General features: G+C 38.5%; 1 protein-coding gene across 5 annotated transcripts in view; it reads left to right on the top strand.

The window, feature by feature from the left end:
• Positions 1–17,777, top strand: part of ADAT1 (adenosine deaminase, tRNA specific 1) — an 18,577-nt gene extending 800 nt beyond the window's left edge. For 2 of the 5 annotated variants that reach the window (XM_021408770.1, XM_021408768.1), the window contains exons 2-9: positions 620–688; positions 3,799–3,853; positions 5,477–5,607; positions 6,578–7,196; positions 8,706–8,851; positions 11,660–11,759; positions 13,165–13,251; positions 17,290–17,777. In XM_021408770.1, the coding sequence (XP_021264445.1) occupies positions 676–688; positions 3,799–3,853; positions 5,477–5,607; positions 6,578–7,196; positions 8,706–8,851; positions 11,660–11,759; positions 13,165–13,251; positions 17,290–17,422 (1,284 nt within the window). In that variant the 5' untranslated portion in view covers positions 620–675 and the 3' untranslated portion in view covers positions 17,423–17,777. Of the gene's footprint in view, positions 1–619; positions 689–1,867; positions 1,971–3,798; positions 3,854–5,476; positions 5,608–6,577; positions 7,197–8,705; positions 8,852–11,659; positions 11,760–13,164; positions 13,252–17,289 lie in introns of those variants that run through there. The other 3 variants (XM_021408769.1, XM_021408771.1, XM_021408772.1) reach the window with 2 other exon arrangements.

Genomic DNA, 17,868 nt, shown 5'->3' on the forward strand with positions numbered 1-17,868 from the left:
AACACATCCTTTCCTCCTTTCCTGTCTCGTTTCTCTCTGTTGTGAAATTCTTCTGGTTAAGAGCTTTTACAGCTTCTGTCTGAAAAAAAGAGAGTTCCAGTGAAATACTGTTCTTTCCAGACTATAACTAAGAAAGTGAAAGCCTGTGTTTGGCTATCCTATAAGTGATGAAAGTCTGGGCAGGTCCTAAATACCTGGAGTAAATGCCTGCAGAAGTGTATTTGGCTATTTGTAAGACTACTGGAAAGCTCACTCTCCTTTGACAGATTGTGTTGGTGCATTGTTATTTTTTTTTGTTGTTCACCATCACCTTAATTGGTACTTCCAGGTTGTTGTGATGCAGATTGTCACTCCTTTCTTAGATTTATGAAGAGTCTTTTGCTGCTGCTCATTGCTTTTTGCCTAGGTATCGTACCAGTGTTAGTACCTGTACCCTGTGGTCATGTACTTGCCCTGATGGTTACACCTACTGCATTCAATTCTACAGCTGGAACATCTCACTGCCTGCCACCCTGTACCTTGCCACTTACTCAGTATTCTGTGTACCGTCTTAACAAGATAACTATGTAAGAGCAGTGCTTCTGGTGATAGTTTGTTCAGTTAATGTTTTCTTTTTCAGTAGCCAAGGAGGTTGTTGCTCTGGGAACTGGAACAAAATGTATTGGACTAAACAAAATGAGAAAAACTGGTAAGTATGGTTTAAAATCCAACAACAGACTACCTGTCCTAACTTCCTTCTTGGTGATGTCATAGAATCAATGAAGAATGTCTGAGGCCTTGAACTCAATCTTCTGGATTGAAGGCAGAAGTATGAAGCAATATAATGCCATCTTCATCCGTAGCAAGAAGACAGGAATTTAACAGACAAAATGGCTGCCTTAAACATTTACTGCACTTGCTGCCTTGAGGGTGAATAAACTTTATATGTGGAAAAGTGCATTTCAGGTCCCAGGTCTATGTACTCAAATGTTTAATAGCTAAAAGCAGAACAAAACCAAAGTAATTGTGCTTCAGTCACTTAGTATGGTTTAGTTTTATTGTCGTCTAGTGCAAAAGATACTTGCAGTGTTAAGGAAGATGTGACACGAGAAGTACTAGCCGGCTCTTTCTTCCTTACTGTGTATTCTGTGACTGTGCAGTTACTATGAGACAGGTGACATCCAATAGTTACAATTTCCTATTGTTTATTGTTGGACTTGCTCTATGTGTCCATGTTTTATTGAGAATGCATTTCTTTCCTCTCTTGGGAAGGAGAGGTGAAGGCACAGCAATTGATGCCAAAAAGCAGCTAGGAAAGAAATGTTGGTGAATATATTTGTACTGAGTTTTCTGTGTTAGTTAGACTGAAGAAGAGTAGAGTAAGATGGCAGAACTGGTTTAACACATGTTATTGTCAGACTGTTTTGTGCTCAGTAGAATGCACTTCAGTTTGAAATGGATTGGAGAATAAAACAGGAAACTAAACTCTGTATCTTATTTTTTTTATTGGTGTTTCTTGTGCTTTAGCCATGTTAGAACAGTATTAGTACAGATATCTTTCACATTTATTAAGGAAAATTGTGTTTAAATTGTTCTTCTACTTAACATCTAGATACTAACATCAGAGTTTTGATACAGCCTTTTCTTCTAGACTTTAGTAAAAATAAATGTGCCGGAATAGCTCAGCAGATTAATTCCCAAGTCGCTCTTAAAGCCTTTAAAATAAGCCATGGACTTCCTACCTTTCTATCTTTCAGAGCAGTGGCCATCTCTAACAAGAAATGTGCCTATTCTTCACTTGCAGATCAACTGCTTCTTTCTGGGGAGCTCTTAAGGACATGTATGAAAGTGGGAATTTTCTACAGTATTTAATGCTGTTCTCTTTCAGCACTTCTAAAAATGCATCAGATCAATTTACAGAAGTACCACCTCATGTTTGCTACAAAGGAGAATATTTGCTACGCAGATCTTCATATTTTTCTTGAAAATGGGTAAATTATTTCCTAGCACTTAGCCTCCTAGCATATTTAGTGCCTTTATACATTGGTTTAATACACCGAATTCTAATATCTCTGTGTCATAGGGCACAAAAACTTTTTTTTTTAATCACTATCATGTGTCTTTATCATTGTGATTTGCTGTTACTTCCCAGAGTGGGACAGGATTTTAAATTTTCACAGAACAGTATGGATGTTTGAGTCACATCTAAAGCATGGTAAATGTATCATCTTTTCATCATTAAAAGGTTTGTTATGATAACTTCATTAACATAACCTACCAATCAAATTAATTTAAAAATAAATGTATCGTTAAAATCTTTGCTAGGCTTAAAATTACTGGAGACAAGAGAGAAGAATATTTGTTGTCATTAAAGCCTAGAATAAAGTGAGGCTTGATTTCTCTGAGGAATCTTCTAGTCTTTAATATGTCAGGAAAAAAAAATCATGCAAGTTTTCATGAGGTTTTGGTAATAATCCTAAGTTTCCCCTGACAAATTGCATATCTAAGATAGGAAGACAGGAAATCATGTACTCATTTTCAGGAACAACATGGAGATGGTTGTAGCGGATGCTTTCCTGTGTGATTCAGAGGCAGATCATTGTCTTTTATCGAGAACATTCGAGGCAGAAGAAGAGTTGTTGAAGGATTGATCTTAACATGGCAAAATGTTCTGGACTTAACAAAATATTAAGGAGAGTTTCTCTCCTTAATCTGCATTAGAAAGGGGATAATAGTGTGTGGGATATGGTGCCGATGCTGTAGATAATTTAAATTGGTAAGAATTGGGGGGTAAAAATAATATTTATAAGAACTTGTAGCATTCCCTACTGCCAAAAGTGGAAAATCTCAATCAGTTCTATCACCCACAATACTATATTACTATATGGGTTTGCAGTGGTTAGCATTGGTTGCCATTCTAGTAGAGGGTGGAATTAGATGATTTTCAAGGTCTCTTCTAACCCAAGTCATTCTGTGATATGCAGCCAGAATATTACTTCAGCAGGTAATTGAGGTTTAAAAGAAGCTTCCTCAATTGTAGGATCTGCAGGTCAAAAGGTGCATTTATTTATATTGCCATCTTTTCTCAGATACAGAGTGCTATTTTGTTCTCTCTTACTAGAGTTCTTGCTGAGCTGGTAAGGAGTTTGAAAGAGGACTGTGGGAATGATTGTGATAATAGGAAAACTTTTTGAAAAGCTTTCAGAAGTTCTGCGTTGTTTAATGAGATCTTTTATCACATGACATTTTGTTCCTGAAATAACAGCTGATTTACAGCTCTGTTCCTTCAGATATTCCTTCAGAATAGGCAGGCACTCCAGGATGTTTCAAGGTACACTGTGTAAACCTGATATATATATCAGAATTAGTTACAAAGAAATGTAATTTAGATCGGAGATCACAGTACAACAAGAAACTGCTACCAAAAGATTAACAAATACTTGAGATTTATTGGATGTTAGGCATATGCTGAGTTTATCGTGATTTACTATTAAGAACAGACATCAGTAAGATTTTGAAGGAAGACAGTTTATTCAACTCAAAGGATTTCAGATAACAAAGGATTTAAAATTTGATTTTTATGGGTCTCTGACTTGCTACAGAGTGAGAACTTTTACCCTTTGTTTTTAGCGAGTTTTGACCTCCTTTTGCAGGGATTGGATGTTTAAAATAGGTTGGAATAATCTAATACCTATGTTAAAACCTTCAAATGCTAGCAAATCTGCTGAACCATGTGATCTGTGAAATTCTGTTGCAGCTGTAGTGTTTACTTTCTCCTGTTCATTAATGATGCATATTCTCATTTGGTTCTTGCATTAGGAGACATTCTGAATGACAGTCACGCTGAAATTGTGGCCAAGAGGAGCTTCCAGAGGTGAGACGTGAGCTTCACGTGCTCTTATCTAGTGCCACTCAAGATTGTTTGTCGTGATGCAAAAATACTTCTAACCTATGTCTGCAGTAGCCAGAATTGGCAGCTTCAGAGATGAGAGCGCTTGTTTCTTGTTATCATAGAGACACTTTACAAAGAAGTAGGATGTTATTTCATGTGATTTCAGTGTTGGCATTATGACTAGGTGTCAAAGGTCACATTTTGCTGTTTCCACATACACCCTTCTGTTTGCTTAGAATCATAGAATTTTTTGAGTTGGAAGGGACCTTTAAAGGTCATCTAGTCCAACTCCCCTGCAGTGAACAGGGACATCCACAGCTAGGTCAGGTTACTCAGAGCGTGGTCCAGCTTTACCTTCAATGTCCCCAAGAACGGGGCTTCCACCACTTCTCTGGGCAACCTGGTCCAGTGCCTTACCACCCTTACTGTAAAGAAAAAAAAAAAAATCCTTACTCCATTCTAAATCTCCTCTCTCTTAGTTTGAAACCATTTTCCCTTGTCCTGCTGCAGCAGACCCTGCCGAAGAGTCTGTCCCCTTCCTTCTTATAGCCCCCTGTTGGATACTGAAAGGCCGCTATCAGGTCTCGCCTGGAGCCTTCTCTTCTCCAGGCTGAACAGTCCTGGCTCTTTCAGCCTGTCCTCAAACAGAAGGTGTTCCATCTCTTGGATCATTCTTGTGGCCCTCCTCTGCGTGCGCGCTAACAGGTCCATGTCTCTCCTGTACTGAGGACTCCACATCTGGACACACAACTCCAGGTGAGGTCTCATCAATACAGCGTAGAGGGACAGGATCACCTCCCTCGTCCTGCTGGCCATACTTCTTTTGATGCAGCCCAGTATACCGTTGGCTTTCTGGGCTGGAGGGGCACGTTGCTGACTCATGTCCAGTGTGCCATCCACGGTAGCCCCAAATCCTTTTTGTCAGGACTGTGCACCATCCTTACATCCCTCAGCTTGCCCTGATAGCAGGGTTTGCCATGACCCATGTGCAATCCCCCACACTTGGATTTATTGAACCTCATGAGGTTCACCTGGGCTCTGTGCTCAAGCCAGTCATCCCTTCCCTTGGATGTGTGGACCACACCACACAACTTGTTGTTATTTGCAAACTTGCTGAGGGTGCACTCGATCCTGCTTTCGGTGTCACTGATGAAGGTTAAAGAGCACTGGTCCCTGTACTGACCCCTGGGGGATACCATTTTTCACCAGTCTCCATCCAGACATTGAGCCATTGACCACCACTGTCTGGGTACGATAGGTGGCAGAAGCAAAGATTTAATTTTCTGCAGTTTTTTGCTGCTAAACTAGCTGTCATCATGAAATGAGCATCAGGTCTGGTAATAGGTAGAGGGGGAGGAGCTGACCATATGTATGCAATGTGAGGAGGTAGTTAACTGTTCTGAATTTAACCCTTTGAGCTCTCTTATTAAGGTTCTAGTGGTGTGCTTGTGTTTATGGGGTATCTTGGACACTGTCTGACTACAGAAGCGTAACGGATTGGCTCTTCAAATACATTATCTGGATGGTGTGGACATATAAGTTTTGTCAATTTTACCATGCCTCAAAAGTGAAGTAAATGGTTCTTGGTAACTTTCTGTCTAACAGGTATCTTCTCCATCAAATGCGCCTAGCAACTTCCTACCAACAATGCAGCATCTTTATTCCAGGAAATGAAACTGGGAAATGGAAACTCAAACCAAATATTACATTTATTTTCTTCTGTAGTCATACCCCATGTGAGTATTGAGGAGTGAACCAATTTCATGATTCCCACTTGCAAGGAACAGAAAAGATTATGCCTTTTCTTCAGTCTTTCCAGACTAAGAGTAAGGTGGTAGGTAGCTCATGTCATCAGTATGTGCCCTGAGATATACTTGACTAGGCTTTCACAGATACATTTGGCATTTTATGTCACTAGATGTGATCCATGAGAACTCATTAAGCCCAATAAACTGCTCACTGTATATTGGGATGCTTGGCTTCCAGTAGTAATGAAAATGTTAGACATCCTGTAATATTTCCTCACCATTTTACTTTAAACGTTGTCTTCCTGGACTCAGATTCCTATAGAAAAGAAAACACATGGACATTTACTACCGTTCCTGTAAATAAATAAAAACTCCTGTCCTCCTATCTCCCTCCACCCATCTTTTGGAATGGAATGCAACCTTTTATTTTGTTACAAAACACACTCCTTGGGTGTTCATGGAAAAAAACAAAAAAACAAAAAAAAAAAACTAACAAAAAGAAACAAAAAAACCAGCAAACCATAACCACAGGGATGAAGGCCTGTTGGCAAAATGTAGGAATGTCATGTCTCAGCTTGGATTATGATTTCCATCCTAATTTGATAGTGTTTCTTTAATTATTATTTTGGGGGTTGTATCATGTGATTTTCCTGCAGATTTTCCACACTACTTGCAATCTGTCAAGCACCTTTGATACCTTTTGCTTTGTAGTGTTCATTTTCAATTTTGCAGTTTTGATTACTCTGGAGAATGTAAAATCTTGAAGTTAAACATATATTGGCTCAAATCTCACTGAAGCATGACTGATCATCGTATGTAGCCATGCTTGAAAAATATATTACCATAATTACAATTTTCCTGAGTACAAATCTGTGAAAGCTAGTAGTAGCCATAATATTACTTTGATCTGTTATACGAGACACCTTTTTGGCTAACTTTGATGTTATTTCTTCTCTAGGTGGTGATGCTTCTATTATTCCAATTAGAGAAACAGAGAACCATCTTTCTAAGTCAGTGAATGAACATGATGTAGCTGGACAGTCAGCACTGTGCAGTAGTAACTGTGATCGTAGGGGCCCAGAAGATAAAAGGAAATTGGAGCAAATGGCAAGTAGTCATATAATCAAAAGAATGAAGAACGCTGATGGTGGGTTTTTTTCCACGATCACTGAAGATGTGGCTGTTCAGCAAGTGTTTGTGAAACCAGAAGGCAACATGAATCCGAAGTGCTGTGAATGTTCTGAAGACATGCAAGCAGCTAACAAGGAGACCAACTTAGGCAAACTGAAGGCAGTAGATGTTTATAGAACTGGAGCAAAATGTGTACCTGGAGAGCTGAGCGATACCCTAATACCTGGCGTAGAGTATCACTGTGTAGGGTTATTACGGGTGAAGCCAGGTCGTGGGGATAGAACATGCTCTATGTCCTGCAGTGATAAACTGGCGCGCTGGAATGTGTTGGGGTGTCAAGGAGCCCTTCTGATGCATTTTCTGCAGTATCCAGTGTATTTGTCAGCAGTTATAGTGGGGAAGTGTCCATATAGCCAAGAAGCTATGCAGAGAGCAATTATTGAAAGGTAAGCGCTCTACTTCGGAAGTCAGGTAGCTTGTATAGAAATTGAGTTATGGAAGACAACTTGTGCAAATATCCAAACTGAGCGCCGGGGTTGTTTGCAGAACATGTGGACTTTGCAAATTCACATTTTAAGAAAGTAGCCCTGTGTAGATGACTACTGCTGGTGCTGTTACCCACCTGAGCTTTTCTAGAAGCAGAAAATAAAGCCTGAAAAGACACGAGTTTGGGATATCTTTAGCATAGTAAAGCTGAACTTTTCTCACTCTCTTCCTGAATTTATTTTCTCAAAATGGTGTCAAGCAGAGTTTGTAATTTATTCAGTTACCTATACTCAGGATATTCTGAGTATCCTTCAAGTCCTCTTTTATAGAAATGAGTTGGTGAGGAAAAGCAGCTTTTGTTTCTTGTAGGTAACTGAATAGTAGAGTCCTTGATAAATTCCTAAAGTTGCAAATGGCTGAACAATACTTTCATTGAATTAAATTGAGCTCCCAAGAACGTCCGTCCTGAAGACAGTCTGACTAAACAGGCACCAGGCACACGAACACTTTGGTAGACTTTTTGCGCATTTTCATAAGAAGGGTGGTTTAGGAAGGTACTGGTTTTATGTTGCTTTCCAAAGTTTTCGTTGCTGAATTTAAAATAACGTTCTTAGGAATATTTTTTGTTGGTTTCTGTTTTCATTGTTTCATTATTTAGTCCTGGAAGTAGAAAATACTATGACTTTGCCATGTGACTACTCACCATATAGTCAATTTCATTTTTGTGAGTGTGCTGTTGATTTTTAAGAGATCAGATGTTTGAAGGTTACAAAAGTAGTGTCTAACTAGCTGTTTTTGCTTTCAGGTGGTTAACTCATGATAGGCACATTAAACGTCAAGAAAGTCTTAAATAAATATTTGCAAAGTCAGTTTTCAGACTTACATCTGACAATACGAGCCTCAGTTTTAATTAATTTCTGCTTTATGTAAATATTAGGATGGTTAAACATACACTGTTTTTTCCTCAAGTGGTTCTAATAACATTTAGTGAGTACTTGAAGGCAACAAAGCTGAGGATGTATATGGAACTTTTCTATCTTTCTGGTTTTTGATTAAGAACCTTCAGGTTTGTAAAAATATTGTTAATGTAGTATGGTTGACTATGTAAATACTTTCTAATAATTATTTTTCATTTGCATTGCAGAATTATATTGCAGTTTTTATTCTACCTATCTTCAATGGATTTGTACTAGCTTTTATCTATACCTGTATTAAAATTGGTTCATTGTAGTTTGTGTAGGATGGACAAGGTCTTACTGAACTATGTGGCTTCTTTTTTTTTATAGCCAAAACAGATACTGTTTAGAAGGGAAAATATCCCCAGATCTTCTTACCTCTATTTTGCAACTTGCATTCAGTTTTGTTTTAAAGTGTAACACATTTTAGACTGTGAAACTAAATTGCTCAGAATCTGCTTGTCCTGGAATACAAGACTTTAAATCACTTGCATTTCTCCATGTTTACTTTAGGTGTCAGCACAGCTCATCGTTACCTGATGGTTTTCTCACTCAGGAGGTCCAATTGCTGCAGTCAAGTCTTCAATTTGAACACAGCCGTCAGGCAATCCAAGAAGGTCAAATTAGCAGCAAAAGAAAACTTGTTCCGTGTAGTGCAGGTGAGTTAACTTGGACTAGTTGTGTAATGGTATGCAAAAGTCCAAATATAAATGGTGTGGTTTTGGTGATGTTTTGTAAAATGTGACATCATTAATTGGCCAGTGCCAGAGGCTAAGTGTGATTTACAGCAGTAAACTAATTTGAAGACAGAACTTAATTATTTATAATATTCTGGAAAGTGCGTACAGGAAACTAGAGGCAGAGCATGAACTAAGAATTTATAAGAATTTACAATCTAAACAAAGGCAGAAAATAACTAGCCAAGACAAAAAAATTTGAGGGTGAAAAGAAAAATATGAGAAGACTTCTTGTTTCAGTTAGTTTTACATTCTACTTCTCGATGAATAGAAAATTTGCCATCTTGAGTTATGCCTTTAATCTCTCAAGAAATTTTTGAATGTAGAAGGAATGGAGGATAGCATAGCATAAAGGTGTATTTATAAGTTGTTTGGGATGTTGCCTTTTTTTTGTCATGGTGATGAATTGATACACAAATCATGTTGTAATTTAGCAACGTGGTCTCCTTTTTGGTGGAGGAAGGAGAGGGGAAGGAACTGATAGCGTATGTGTGTGGTTAAGGAGTTTTGAAAAACTTCAACTGCTATTGTTCTGGAAGATATCGTATGTATTAGGATAGACCTGATGATAAAACAACACAGAAATAAAGAGCTCCTTAGTGGAATTCACAGATGCCTTAATTTGGAATTACTTGTAGGTGCCGGTAAGGAGATTTTTATACTGGGACATGGAAATCAAAATCAGTCATTGAAAAGTGCTGTGAATTCACTAAGCAAAAATAGTCTATGGCAACCTGTGTCTAAATGTACTAAATTTTAAAAAGTTGGCTGTATTTTTGTAGGGTTACTTAGATCACTATGTAAGAAGCTGGTGAATATTAAACAGTTTTGCATATATGAAATATGCTAGATTGAGTTTTTCAAGTAGGGATGAAAATTAGAATTAAATCTGAATTCAGAGTTCTTAAACTGGGTATTGAAATGTGCTGGATAGGCCCATTGCAGCTGCTATTTATAAAAAGAACATGTTCAATTTAATGTTTTGAAGCCTGCAATATCTAGAAAGAAATGAAAAAATAGAAAACGTTTGGAATTTCAAGTCAGTTTTTATCTACTTTCTGGAGTTTGGTATCCTCTAACCAGGTATTTTTTAGGTATTCTACACAAGAATTGTTTAATGTTTATGTATTTGATGTTATTTGACATTTGTCAATGGTTTACGGGCGTTAGGCCCGATTCCGTGACAAAGGGGACGGGGGACCCAAGGGCCCACATCCCGGGAAAAGGGGAAAGGGGAAAAGGGTAGGGAGATGGTCCTGAGAGCAAAGAACAGCGGCAACAATCTGAGGAGAAACAAACTAATTTACTAAATAAGATATCGGAATGCAAAACAACACACTATAATACAATATAATTACAGTTTAAGCTGATAAATCCAATACAGAGAGAGAGAATGTCCCAAAATCAAGGTAGGCCTTACTCTACTACTGACGATAAGACGGCTGGAGAGCGAGGTGCTGCCAAAATGAGAGACGGCGGAAAAAAGGGCCGAGGTCTCGTGATCTGCAAGTTCTTATACTGCGAGCTTTTATCTTTTCCCTCCGGCTGGAAAATGGTAACAGAGGAGCAAAGTACCCCGGGGACTGTAGTAGTCCTTCTCTTCTGAGAACCAGGTACATTCACTACAGGATGTTATGATGTGGAATACCAATAACCGAAAATCATAAAACCATGACAACATTACATAGGATTTCATTTTAGTGGAGTATTACAGCATTGTACCTAAATAAGTGTAAGTACAATTTACACCAAGCAGAGCATAGCAATTGTGGCTTATAGCTGAATGACAATACATTACTAGTCTGCATAATATGCTTTATAATATGTAGTTTTCCAGTAACTTGAATGGCAAGGTGGTATCATAAGAAAAGCTATGGAAATTCTCTTTAGACTTAGTGTACATGCAGCTCTTTCACCCATTAGGAAGAGTGAGGAATGAGAGAGTTTAGGGAGCAGAAATTATCTCAAGGCTGTAGATCATGAAGATACTACTGCTAGAGTATAGAGGGGCAGACTGGATGTGTCAGTGAGTTTTGTTTCTGCAAACATGCTGCTTCTGATGCTTTGGTAGTTATTTATAAATCTGTAAGATGGGACATGCTGAGTTTCAGCATGAAGAACACTACAGTCTAAGATGGTAATTAGGTGTCAGGATAGGGGAAAAGCATAAAATTGTTGGTATTTGTTATCTCTTCCAACAAAGTATTTTTGTTTGACTATTAGCTAGTAACTTTTTTTGGATAATGTCTACATACAGTTGATGTGTTGGTTATGAAACGTAAAGAGAACAACTTAGAGGATACACGATAAAATAATAAGGAAAACAAAGGATGACTGATAAAGGTAGGTTCGTATTTTGCAGACTGATGTACAACTGCCATCTAACTTGGAAGTTTCTTCATACTTCTAGACTGGATGCACCAAAGAGAGTAGAATCCCTCTAAAAAGGGAGAAATTAAGAAGCTGTGGGCTAAGTGTTTAAAGAGGCATGGATTCTTAAAGGAGCTGATTAAGATGAAGAGAGTGTGTGTGTGTGTGTATTTTTTATTATTATTTTTTTTAATCGGAGTATACCTGTACGCCCAAGAGAACCACAATCCTCTTTCTAGTTTGTCTTAACTACTTTGGGAAAGTAGCACGGTATCGTGTGAACTCAGAAAATTGAGGGAATGATTAAGTTCTGTTTCATTCTGAGAGTGTCTCCCTTATTCATAATCCTTTGTTCTCCAGCTATCAGTTGGAGTGCAGTTCCAGAGCAACCTCTGGATGTCACCTCAGATGGCTTTCGGCAAGGAACTACAAAGAAAGGGATTGGAAGCCCTCAGAGCAGGTTTGAGAATATCGTGATATCTGGATGCACACATCTTGCCTTTTGTCCTCTCCCTTCGATCTCTGTGGTGTGTGATACGTTGTCAGAGCCGGAATTTAAGGACTGGGCTAACAAAGTAGTCATTGTGTAAGGGAGAGAAAGTGAGAGAAGCTCAATGAGAGCTGAGAAGTTTCCTATTTCTTGCTTGTCACTGTTAATAAAGAAGAACATTGTTAATAATAGTAGTGTAGAACTATGATAATTTTTTTTATTAAAAGATAGCTTATTTATTGGCAAAATTAGCGGAGTTTTTACTTTGTAACTTTTGGTCTGAGGACTGAAGAAAGTGAGCATGTTGCAGGACTTTTTTTTTTGCAGATTTCTCTTACAGAAATAGCTTTTGTGATAAAAGGTCCAAATAAGGAATTGGTAGACTTATTGGAGGGGGGTTGCTTAATACTAAACAAGTCTTGTATTTCTATCCTCATTTTTTCTTCAAGGAATCTCAGTGTGATTGTTGGGAAGTGTCGTTTGTTTTCCTCTGTGCAAGGTACTAGATAATGCTAAACATTACAGAAGATAAAGCTGACTGACTAAAAGGAATTTGTGGGTAGTCTTGTGCTTTGTGCTTGTGTCTATTGGAAGACTGAATCAGTCATCATAAATACAAGTGTATAAAAAGAATTTAATTCAGTAGAGAAAATGATTGGTTTTGAAAGCCCCAGCCGTGTTTCATGAACAGTTTCTCTGATTGCCCGTCTTTTGGGGGAAGAGAAGGGCTTAAAGCTGACAGAGATGCCTGTGGCATCTTTAAAAATCTTTCAAACTTAGACTCACTTTACTTTTTGATGAATCTCTTTGTATTTAACTGCCCTCCATCTGTTGCTGAATATGTGAATGTGACCTTGTCGTTGTTGTGAAAAGGACACCATTGTTGCAGATATTTCTTCTGATTCTTTTATTTGTTCTAATTTTTTTTTTTTCCTGGTTTGAACAAACCCTTGCGATCCTTCTGTGGTTATGTGATCAGTTCTGGGACTAATTCTTCTGGCTTAGTCTGTGCTATAGCTATGAGCTGATGATGGTGCATAGATAATACAGGGCTGTTAAAATGTTCTCTGCAAACAATCAGAGTGCTAACTGGGACAGTTGGGGTAATTCAGCTTTTGTACGTATAACATTTAAAACAAGAGTGTTTTGTTTTGTTTTTTAAAAAGTAGTGGGCAGCTCAGATGGGGTAGGAAAAGTTAAATTGTGGAGGGGGGAAGAAAATAGTTCAGCTGGGATATCTGCTGCTCATTTCAGCACCAGGCAGGGGCATGCTGCCCTGACAGGGCTGATTCTGTGAGGAATTAATAAGTGAAAGTGCATTTCTTATTATCTTGTGCCATTTCTTATTCTCTTGTTGTTGCTTTTTTCCCATCAGATCAAAGATCTGTAAAGTGGAACTGTTCCATGAGTTCCAAAAGCTGGTGACAAGCATTTCAAAGGAGAATTTACCAGAAACTCTCCGGTAAATACATTCTCATAATATCTTTAAGCGTGAAAAATTATTTTAGTGAAGCTCAGAAACACTGCTGATCCAGACTGCCAATCAGTCTCACTTGAGATAAATCTATTGTTAAAATTTGAGACTTGAATAATATGTCATATCCTTGATGGGTTAGGAAGTCTTGTTTGTTTGTTTAAATTACCTTACTGGATAAATAGCTCCTGTATTAATGAGAGAAAAGAAATTGCAGGTTGTTTTGGTGTGAAGGCTTACTATTTTTGAAAGGGTAAGTTCTTTTTCTGACCACAGAGCCTTGTCCTTCTCCAGATGTGCTGTCTTCTGGACCCCTCTGTGTAAGCCTTTTCAACCTGTTGTCTTGGCAGAAATATTTTTTTCCTTAAGTTGAAGCAGTCTTGTCCAAAAGCACCAATGGCAGTGAGCAACTGGGAGGGGGAGAGTAAAGAGAGAGGTGAGAGGAAGGAAGTAGAATTTTCTGAAAAGGTGAGCTGCTACCACCTACCTGCTGCACTTGATAGGATTCAGAACCACTTTCCTCAAATGGTTCTGTGATTATTGATATCTCACTGGTGTTTAGCAATTACATTAAATGCCACCTCTTTCCCCTTCATAATAGGAAGAGTTTGACTATATTTTTTTAGCCTAGTGGATGCTAAAATCTTCTTTCATCAAAACGTATTGATGGAGTTAGAACTAGCAAGATGAGATAAAGCTGGAGCAAATAAAAGAACGCATGCAAAATAAATAAAAATAGAAAGTACATGTGGTTGGGAGTAGGGGAGATAGGCCATCTCTGCCTTTCATTGGCATGAAAACATTAGGTAAGATGAACTCAGCCATAGTAAGTACACCCTGAATGTTTAATTATTAGGTTTTACTTGATTTTAAGTTTTGTGAGTTAAAGATTGGAGTTACCTTCTGTGTCTTTATTTAAAAGCTCTGATGTCAGCATGAGCCATGTTGTTGAAATGGTTTTAATTGATGCTGTATGGAGAGGTATACTTTCTTCTTAATTCAGTTTAAAATTATCACTCTCTTTTGAGAAGGAGTTGCTTGTGGCTTGTTAAGTCACTATTTTCTGCAGAATATAGCATGAACTGATACGTTGTTGAGTAGTTGACTCCTTGTGCTGACCATGTGCTTCTTACATAAAGTCACTTCACCTCAGGCCTCTTCTAGACTTCAGTGGCTTTGTAATTTCCTTTGACATTTTTGTCCTTTATTATTTTTCTGTCTTGTCCTCTGACAAAGTCCAGCTGACTTGCAGATGTGGCATCATTTTTAGGCTGCGCAAACTCAGTTTGTACAGTAGAGGTGCTAGCTCACCAGCCAGCTTGTCCAGTTGCTTTCTTTTTCAAGTCTTCCTTTAACCCTTCTCTAATTTACTGTTGTTCATTGTTAGACCTAAGATACTGGGGCAGTTAAAGCTTTACATTGAGCTAACATAGTGGTTATGATGTTCGTTTTCTTTTTTCCTATATGTAAATCTGCTTCTCCTGCTTTTTTGTCCCTTCCTTTCTCTTTGATTCTTCGTATCTCTTCAGAGGATCAGCATGAGCAGTGTTAAATTGGAACAAGTTGAGAGCCTCCTCGAGGCAGAATGTTTGAAATTACTGGTACATAAATCTATCTCTCTCTTTTTCTTTTTTTTTTTTAACTATTGCAGTCAGTCTGCTGCCTCATTTGGTTCTTTTAGTGGTTACATCTCACCTGCTGCACGAATTTCATGTTATCGTTCTTTTAGTAATGAGCATGGAAAAATGTAGTCAGAATGTGCCGTGAGCAGCAGCTCAGATTTTCCCTTACCTTCTACTGGAACAGTTTCATAAAGGAGGTCAGCTGGAATAATTAAGTTAGAAAAATTCCATATGTGTTTTAGTTAAATTGGATCAGACTGTTGGGTATGCACTGAAAAGCCATTTATTTGCCAGCAGATTCAGGGAGGGAAAAAAAAAAACCAACAGCATTCAAGGAAATGAAGTAGGCATCAATCTTTCTTTTTGCTTAGCAACTGATGCAAAAAATACGTGTGTGTGTGCACACCCATATGTACATATGTGTATATGTCTGTATGTACCAGCATCTACAGTAAATCCAAGGAAAACAGGTGTTTCACCTTTAACAAGATTGTTAGTCCAAAAATCTGCGTACTGTAGTTCTTTGTTAATGTTTGACCATCCTAGGATGTACAAGTAACTGTGTTTTGAAGATGTAAACAACATCTGACACTAACTATTCCAGAGTAAAGGATAAATATAAGTCACAGCTGAATTTACAGAGAAGAAGGACAGTGTCAAAATCTTAAACATTTTAGAAGTACTTTAAGTATGGGAAGTGTGGTAGTATAAGAATTTCTTCCCAAAGAATCAATTAGTCATCATCCCTGAGTGTAAGCATACACCTAACTCCTTACAGAATGGTCTTGAGGTGGAGAGGAAGGTCCAGGTGACCTGTACCGTGTCTGAGAGGAGCAGCTAGCCTGCACTAGAGATTTGAGGGAGCTGGTTAAGGTCCACAGTCCTTGGACCTGTGTTTTTTCCTGAACAGCGCTTACACAGATAATTGCTTGTCTTTTACCTCTTCAGTGATGCTCTTAAATCACATTTCACCGTTGGTTCTGGGGTTCTGTGATTGTTAGAGTTGCAGTGGGCACTTTCACAGATCTTTCAAAAGGAGCTCAGTGGTTAGATTCACAGAGTTGGAATAATGTGAAAGGGATAAAGAAAGCAAAATGGATTGGCTATAACAAGAGTGCAGGCATGTTTGTAAGAGTGCGTAGAAGAGAAGTTCTGGATGCCCCATCCCTGGAAGTGTTCAAGGCCAGGCTGGATGGAGCCCTAGGCAGCCTGGTCTAGAGGAGGGGGGCTGCAACTAGGTGGTCCCTTCCAACCCAAATCATTCTGTGATTCTGTACGTCTCCCATGTTCAGCAGTGGCACACAGGCAGGTTCACAGCGTTGCATTTTCCAAACCTAAGGCCTTTAGGATAGATAATATATCATGGTTTGCTGTGCATGTCACACTATTATAGCAGAATGTTGAATGGCTGAATTATAGTTTCTGGTTGGTTTGCTGTTCTGGTATTTTTGGTGGTGCTAGTGACTGTGGTGCCTTTAAGCATGAAAGCTTTTCCTGGAACCTAGGGCTGTGGTTCACGGACTTCTTACGTTAGGCTCCCTTACAGCGCTTTTGCTCCTCTCTTTCTTGAGGAAGGTCATGTTGTCCGTGATATTTCCTTCATATTGGGTTGAATGTATAAACATTTTGTCTCAAGTGGCTGACACCATTCAGCAAAGGGAGAAGAGGCTGGGAAAGAAATGCAAGGAAATGAAAGAAGTCTCGATGAAATTGTTTTAGAGGTGTTTATGCTCTCTTTCACTACTGCTCAGATACTGTGAACTTGAAATTCTGTCTTCTGAAAATGGATGCATTCAGCAGAGTAACCACTGGTTCTGCTGAGACTGCAGGGAGTGGGTGCTACATGAGGAAAGGGAGCAGAGCACCAAAACTGAGTCTCTTACACTTTAAGGAGAAGATTTAATATATGTATATATATTTTTTTCACTTTCATCTCACTCTTCCCTGTTATTTTGTGTTGAAAGACTCTTCCTCCCTATCCCCTTCCCTGCCAGCCAGCAATTACAGCTGTTCTAGCAAAATAAATCTACTATCTAATTTAAAGCACCCATCTCTATCCACCTTTTCTACTTTGCATCAGCATTTTTTATTACCATGGAAGTTACCTGTAACATATTGTCACAAAGGCACTGATACTTCTGTTACTGAAGAGTGTGTATGAAGCATGGCAGACAAGTTGTTTTGTTTTCTTCTTGTATAAGAATCCTGACAATGTCTAAAAACACTGGTTTCTTAAGAGACCTCTCCAGGTCTCCCTAGAAGAACAAGAGAATTTCATTTAGTAGCATGGAAAAGCCCATAGGACATTATCGTGTTCTTACATGTTTGGTTGCTTTTTTCATTTTGTGACAATACATCTGAAAGAATAGTAGAAAAACTGTCATTGCTATGTGTTTTCTGTCAGGATGAAGACTCTGGAAACCTACTGGGACTACAAGGAAGCTGCATTAAATTACCAAGAAGCCTGGAAGGCACTGCGTAGCCAAGCGCTGCTGGGCTGGATCAAAAATGCCAAGGAATATCTGCTCTTCACATGAGAATAAAAGCAGCTGTGTCAATCCAGCAATAAGCCATGGAACACAGCAGACACCTCTTCTGCTCAAGGGATGCAAAAAATGTCCTCTAGTTCCTATGCCATAAGAAGACAGGACTGAAAAGGAAAGCAGTTTAGAGAACTCATTATTTTGATTGATCTGAAGCCTCCTTTTTATTTAAATGTGGAAAAGGGTCATTGCATACTTAATTCTGAGCTGTATGAAACAATGTGCCTCCAAAACAAAGGAAGCAGTGATATGCTGTCCTCTGTTTCTTGATACTATAATCCATTAGATATAGTCCACTGTAATGGAAGTAACATTAACTAAAATTAAAGCAGTGCTATGGAAGAAAGGCTGTTGCTGTGAAACTTTAGTGCTTGTTTTCCTTCTACTCTTCGTAATGTTGAGGTTGTTTTTGTGTTGCTGGGACAACCCTAATGTATAGT

The sequence above is a fragment of the Numida meleagris genome, chromosome 10 (assembly GCF_002078875.1).
Source record: "Numida meleagris isolate 19003 breed g44 Domestic line chromosome 10, NumMel1.0, whole genome shotgun sequence".
NCBI classification, from domain to species: Eukaryota; Metazoa; Chordata; class Aves; order Galliformes; family Numididae; genus Numida; species Numida meleagris.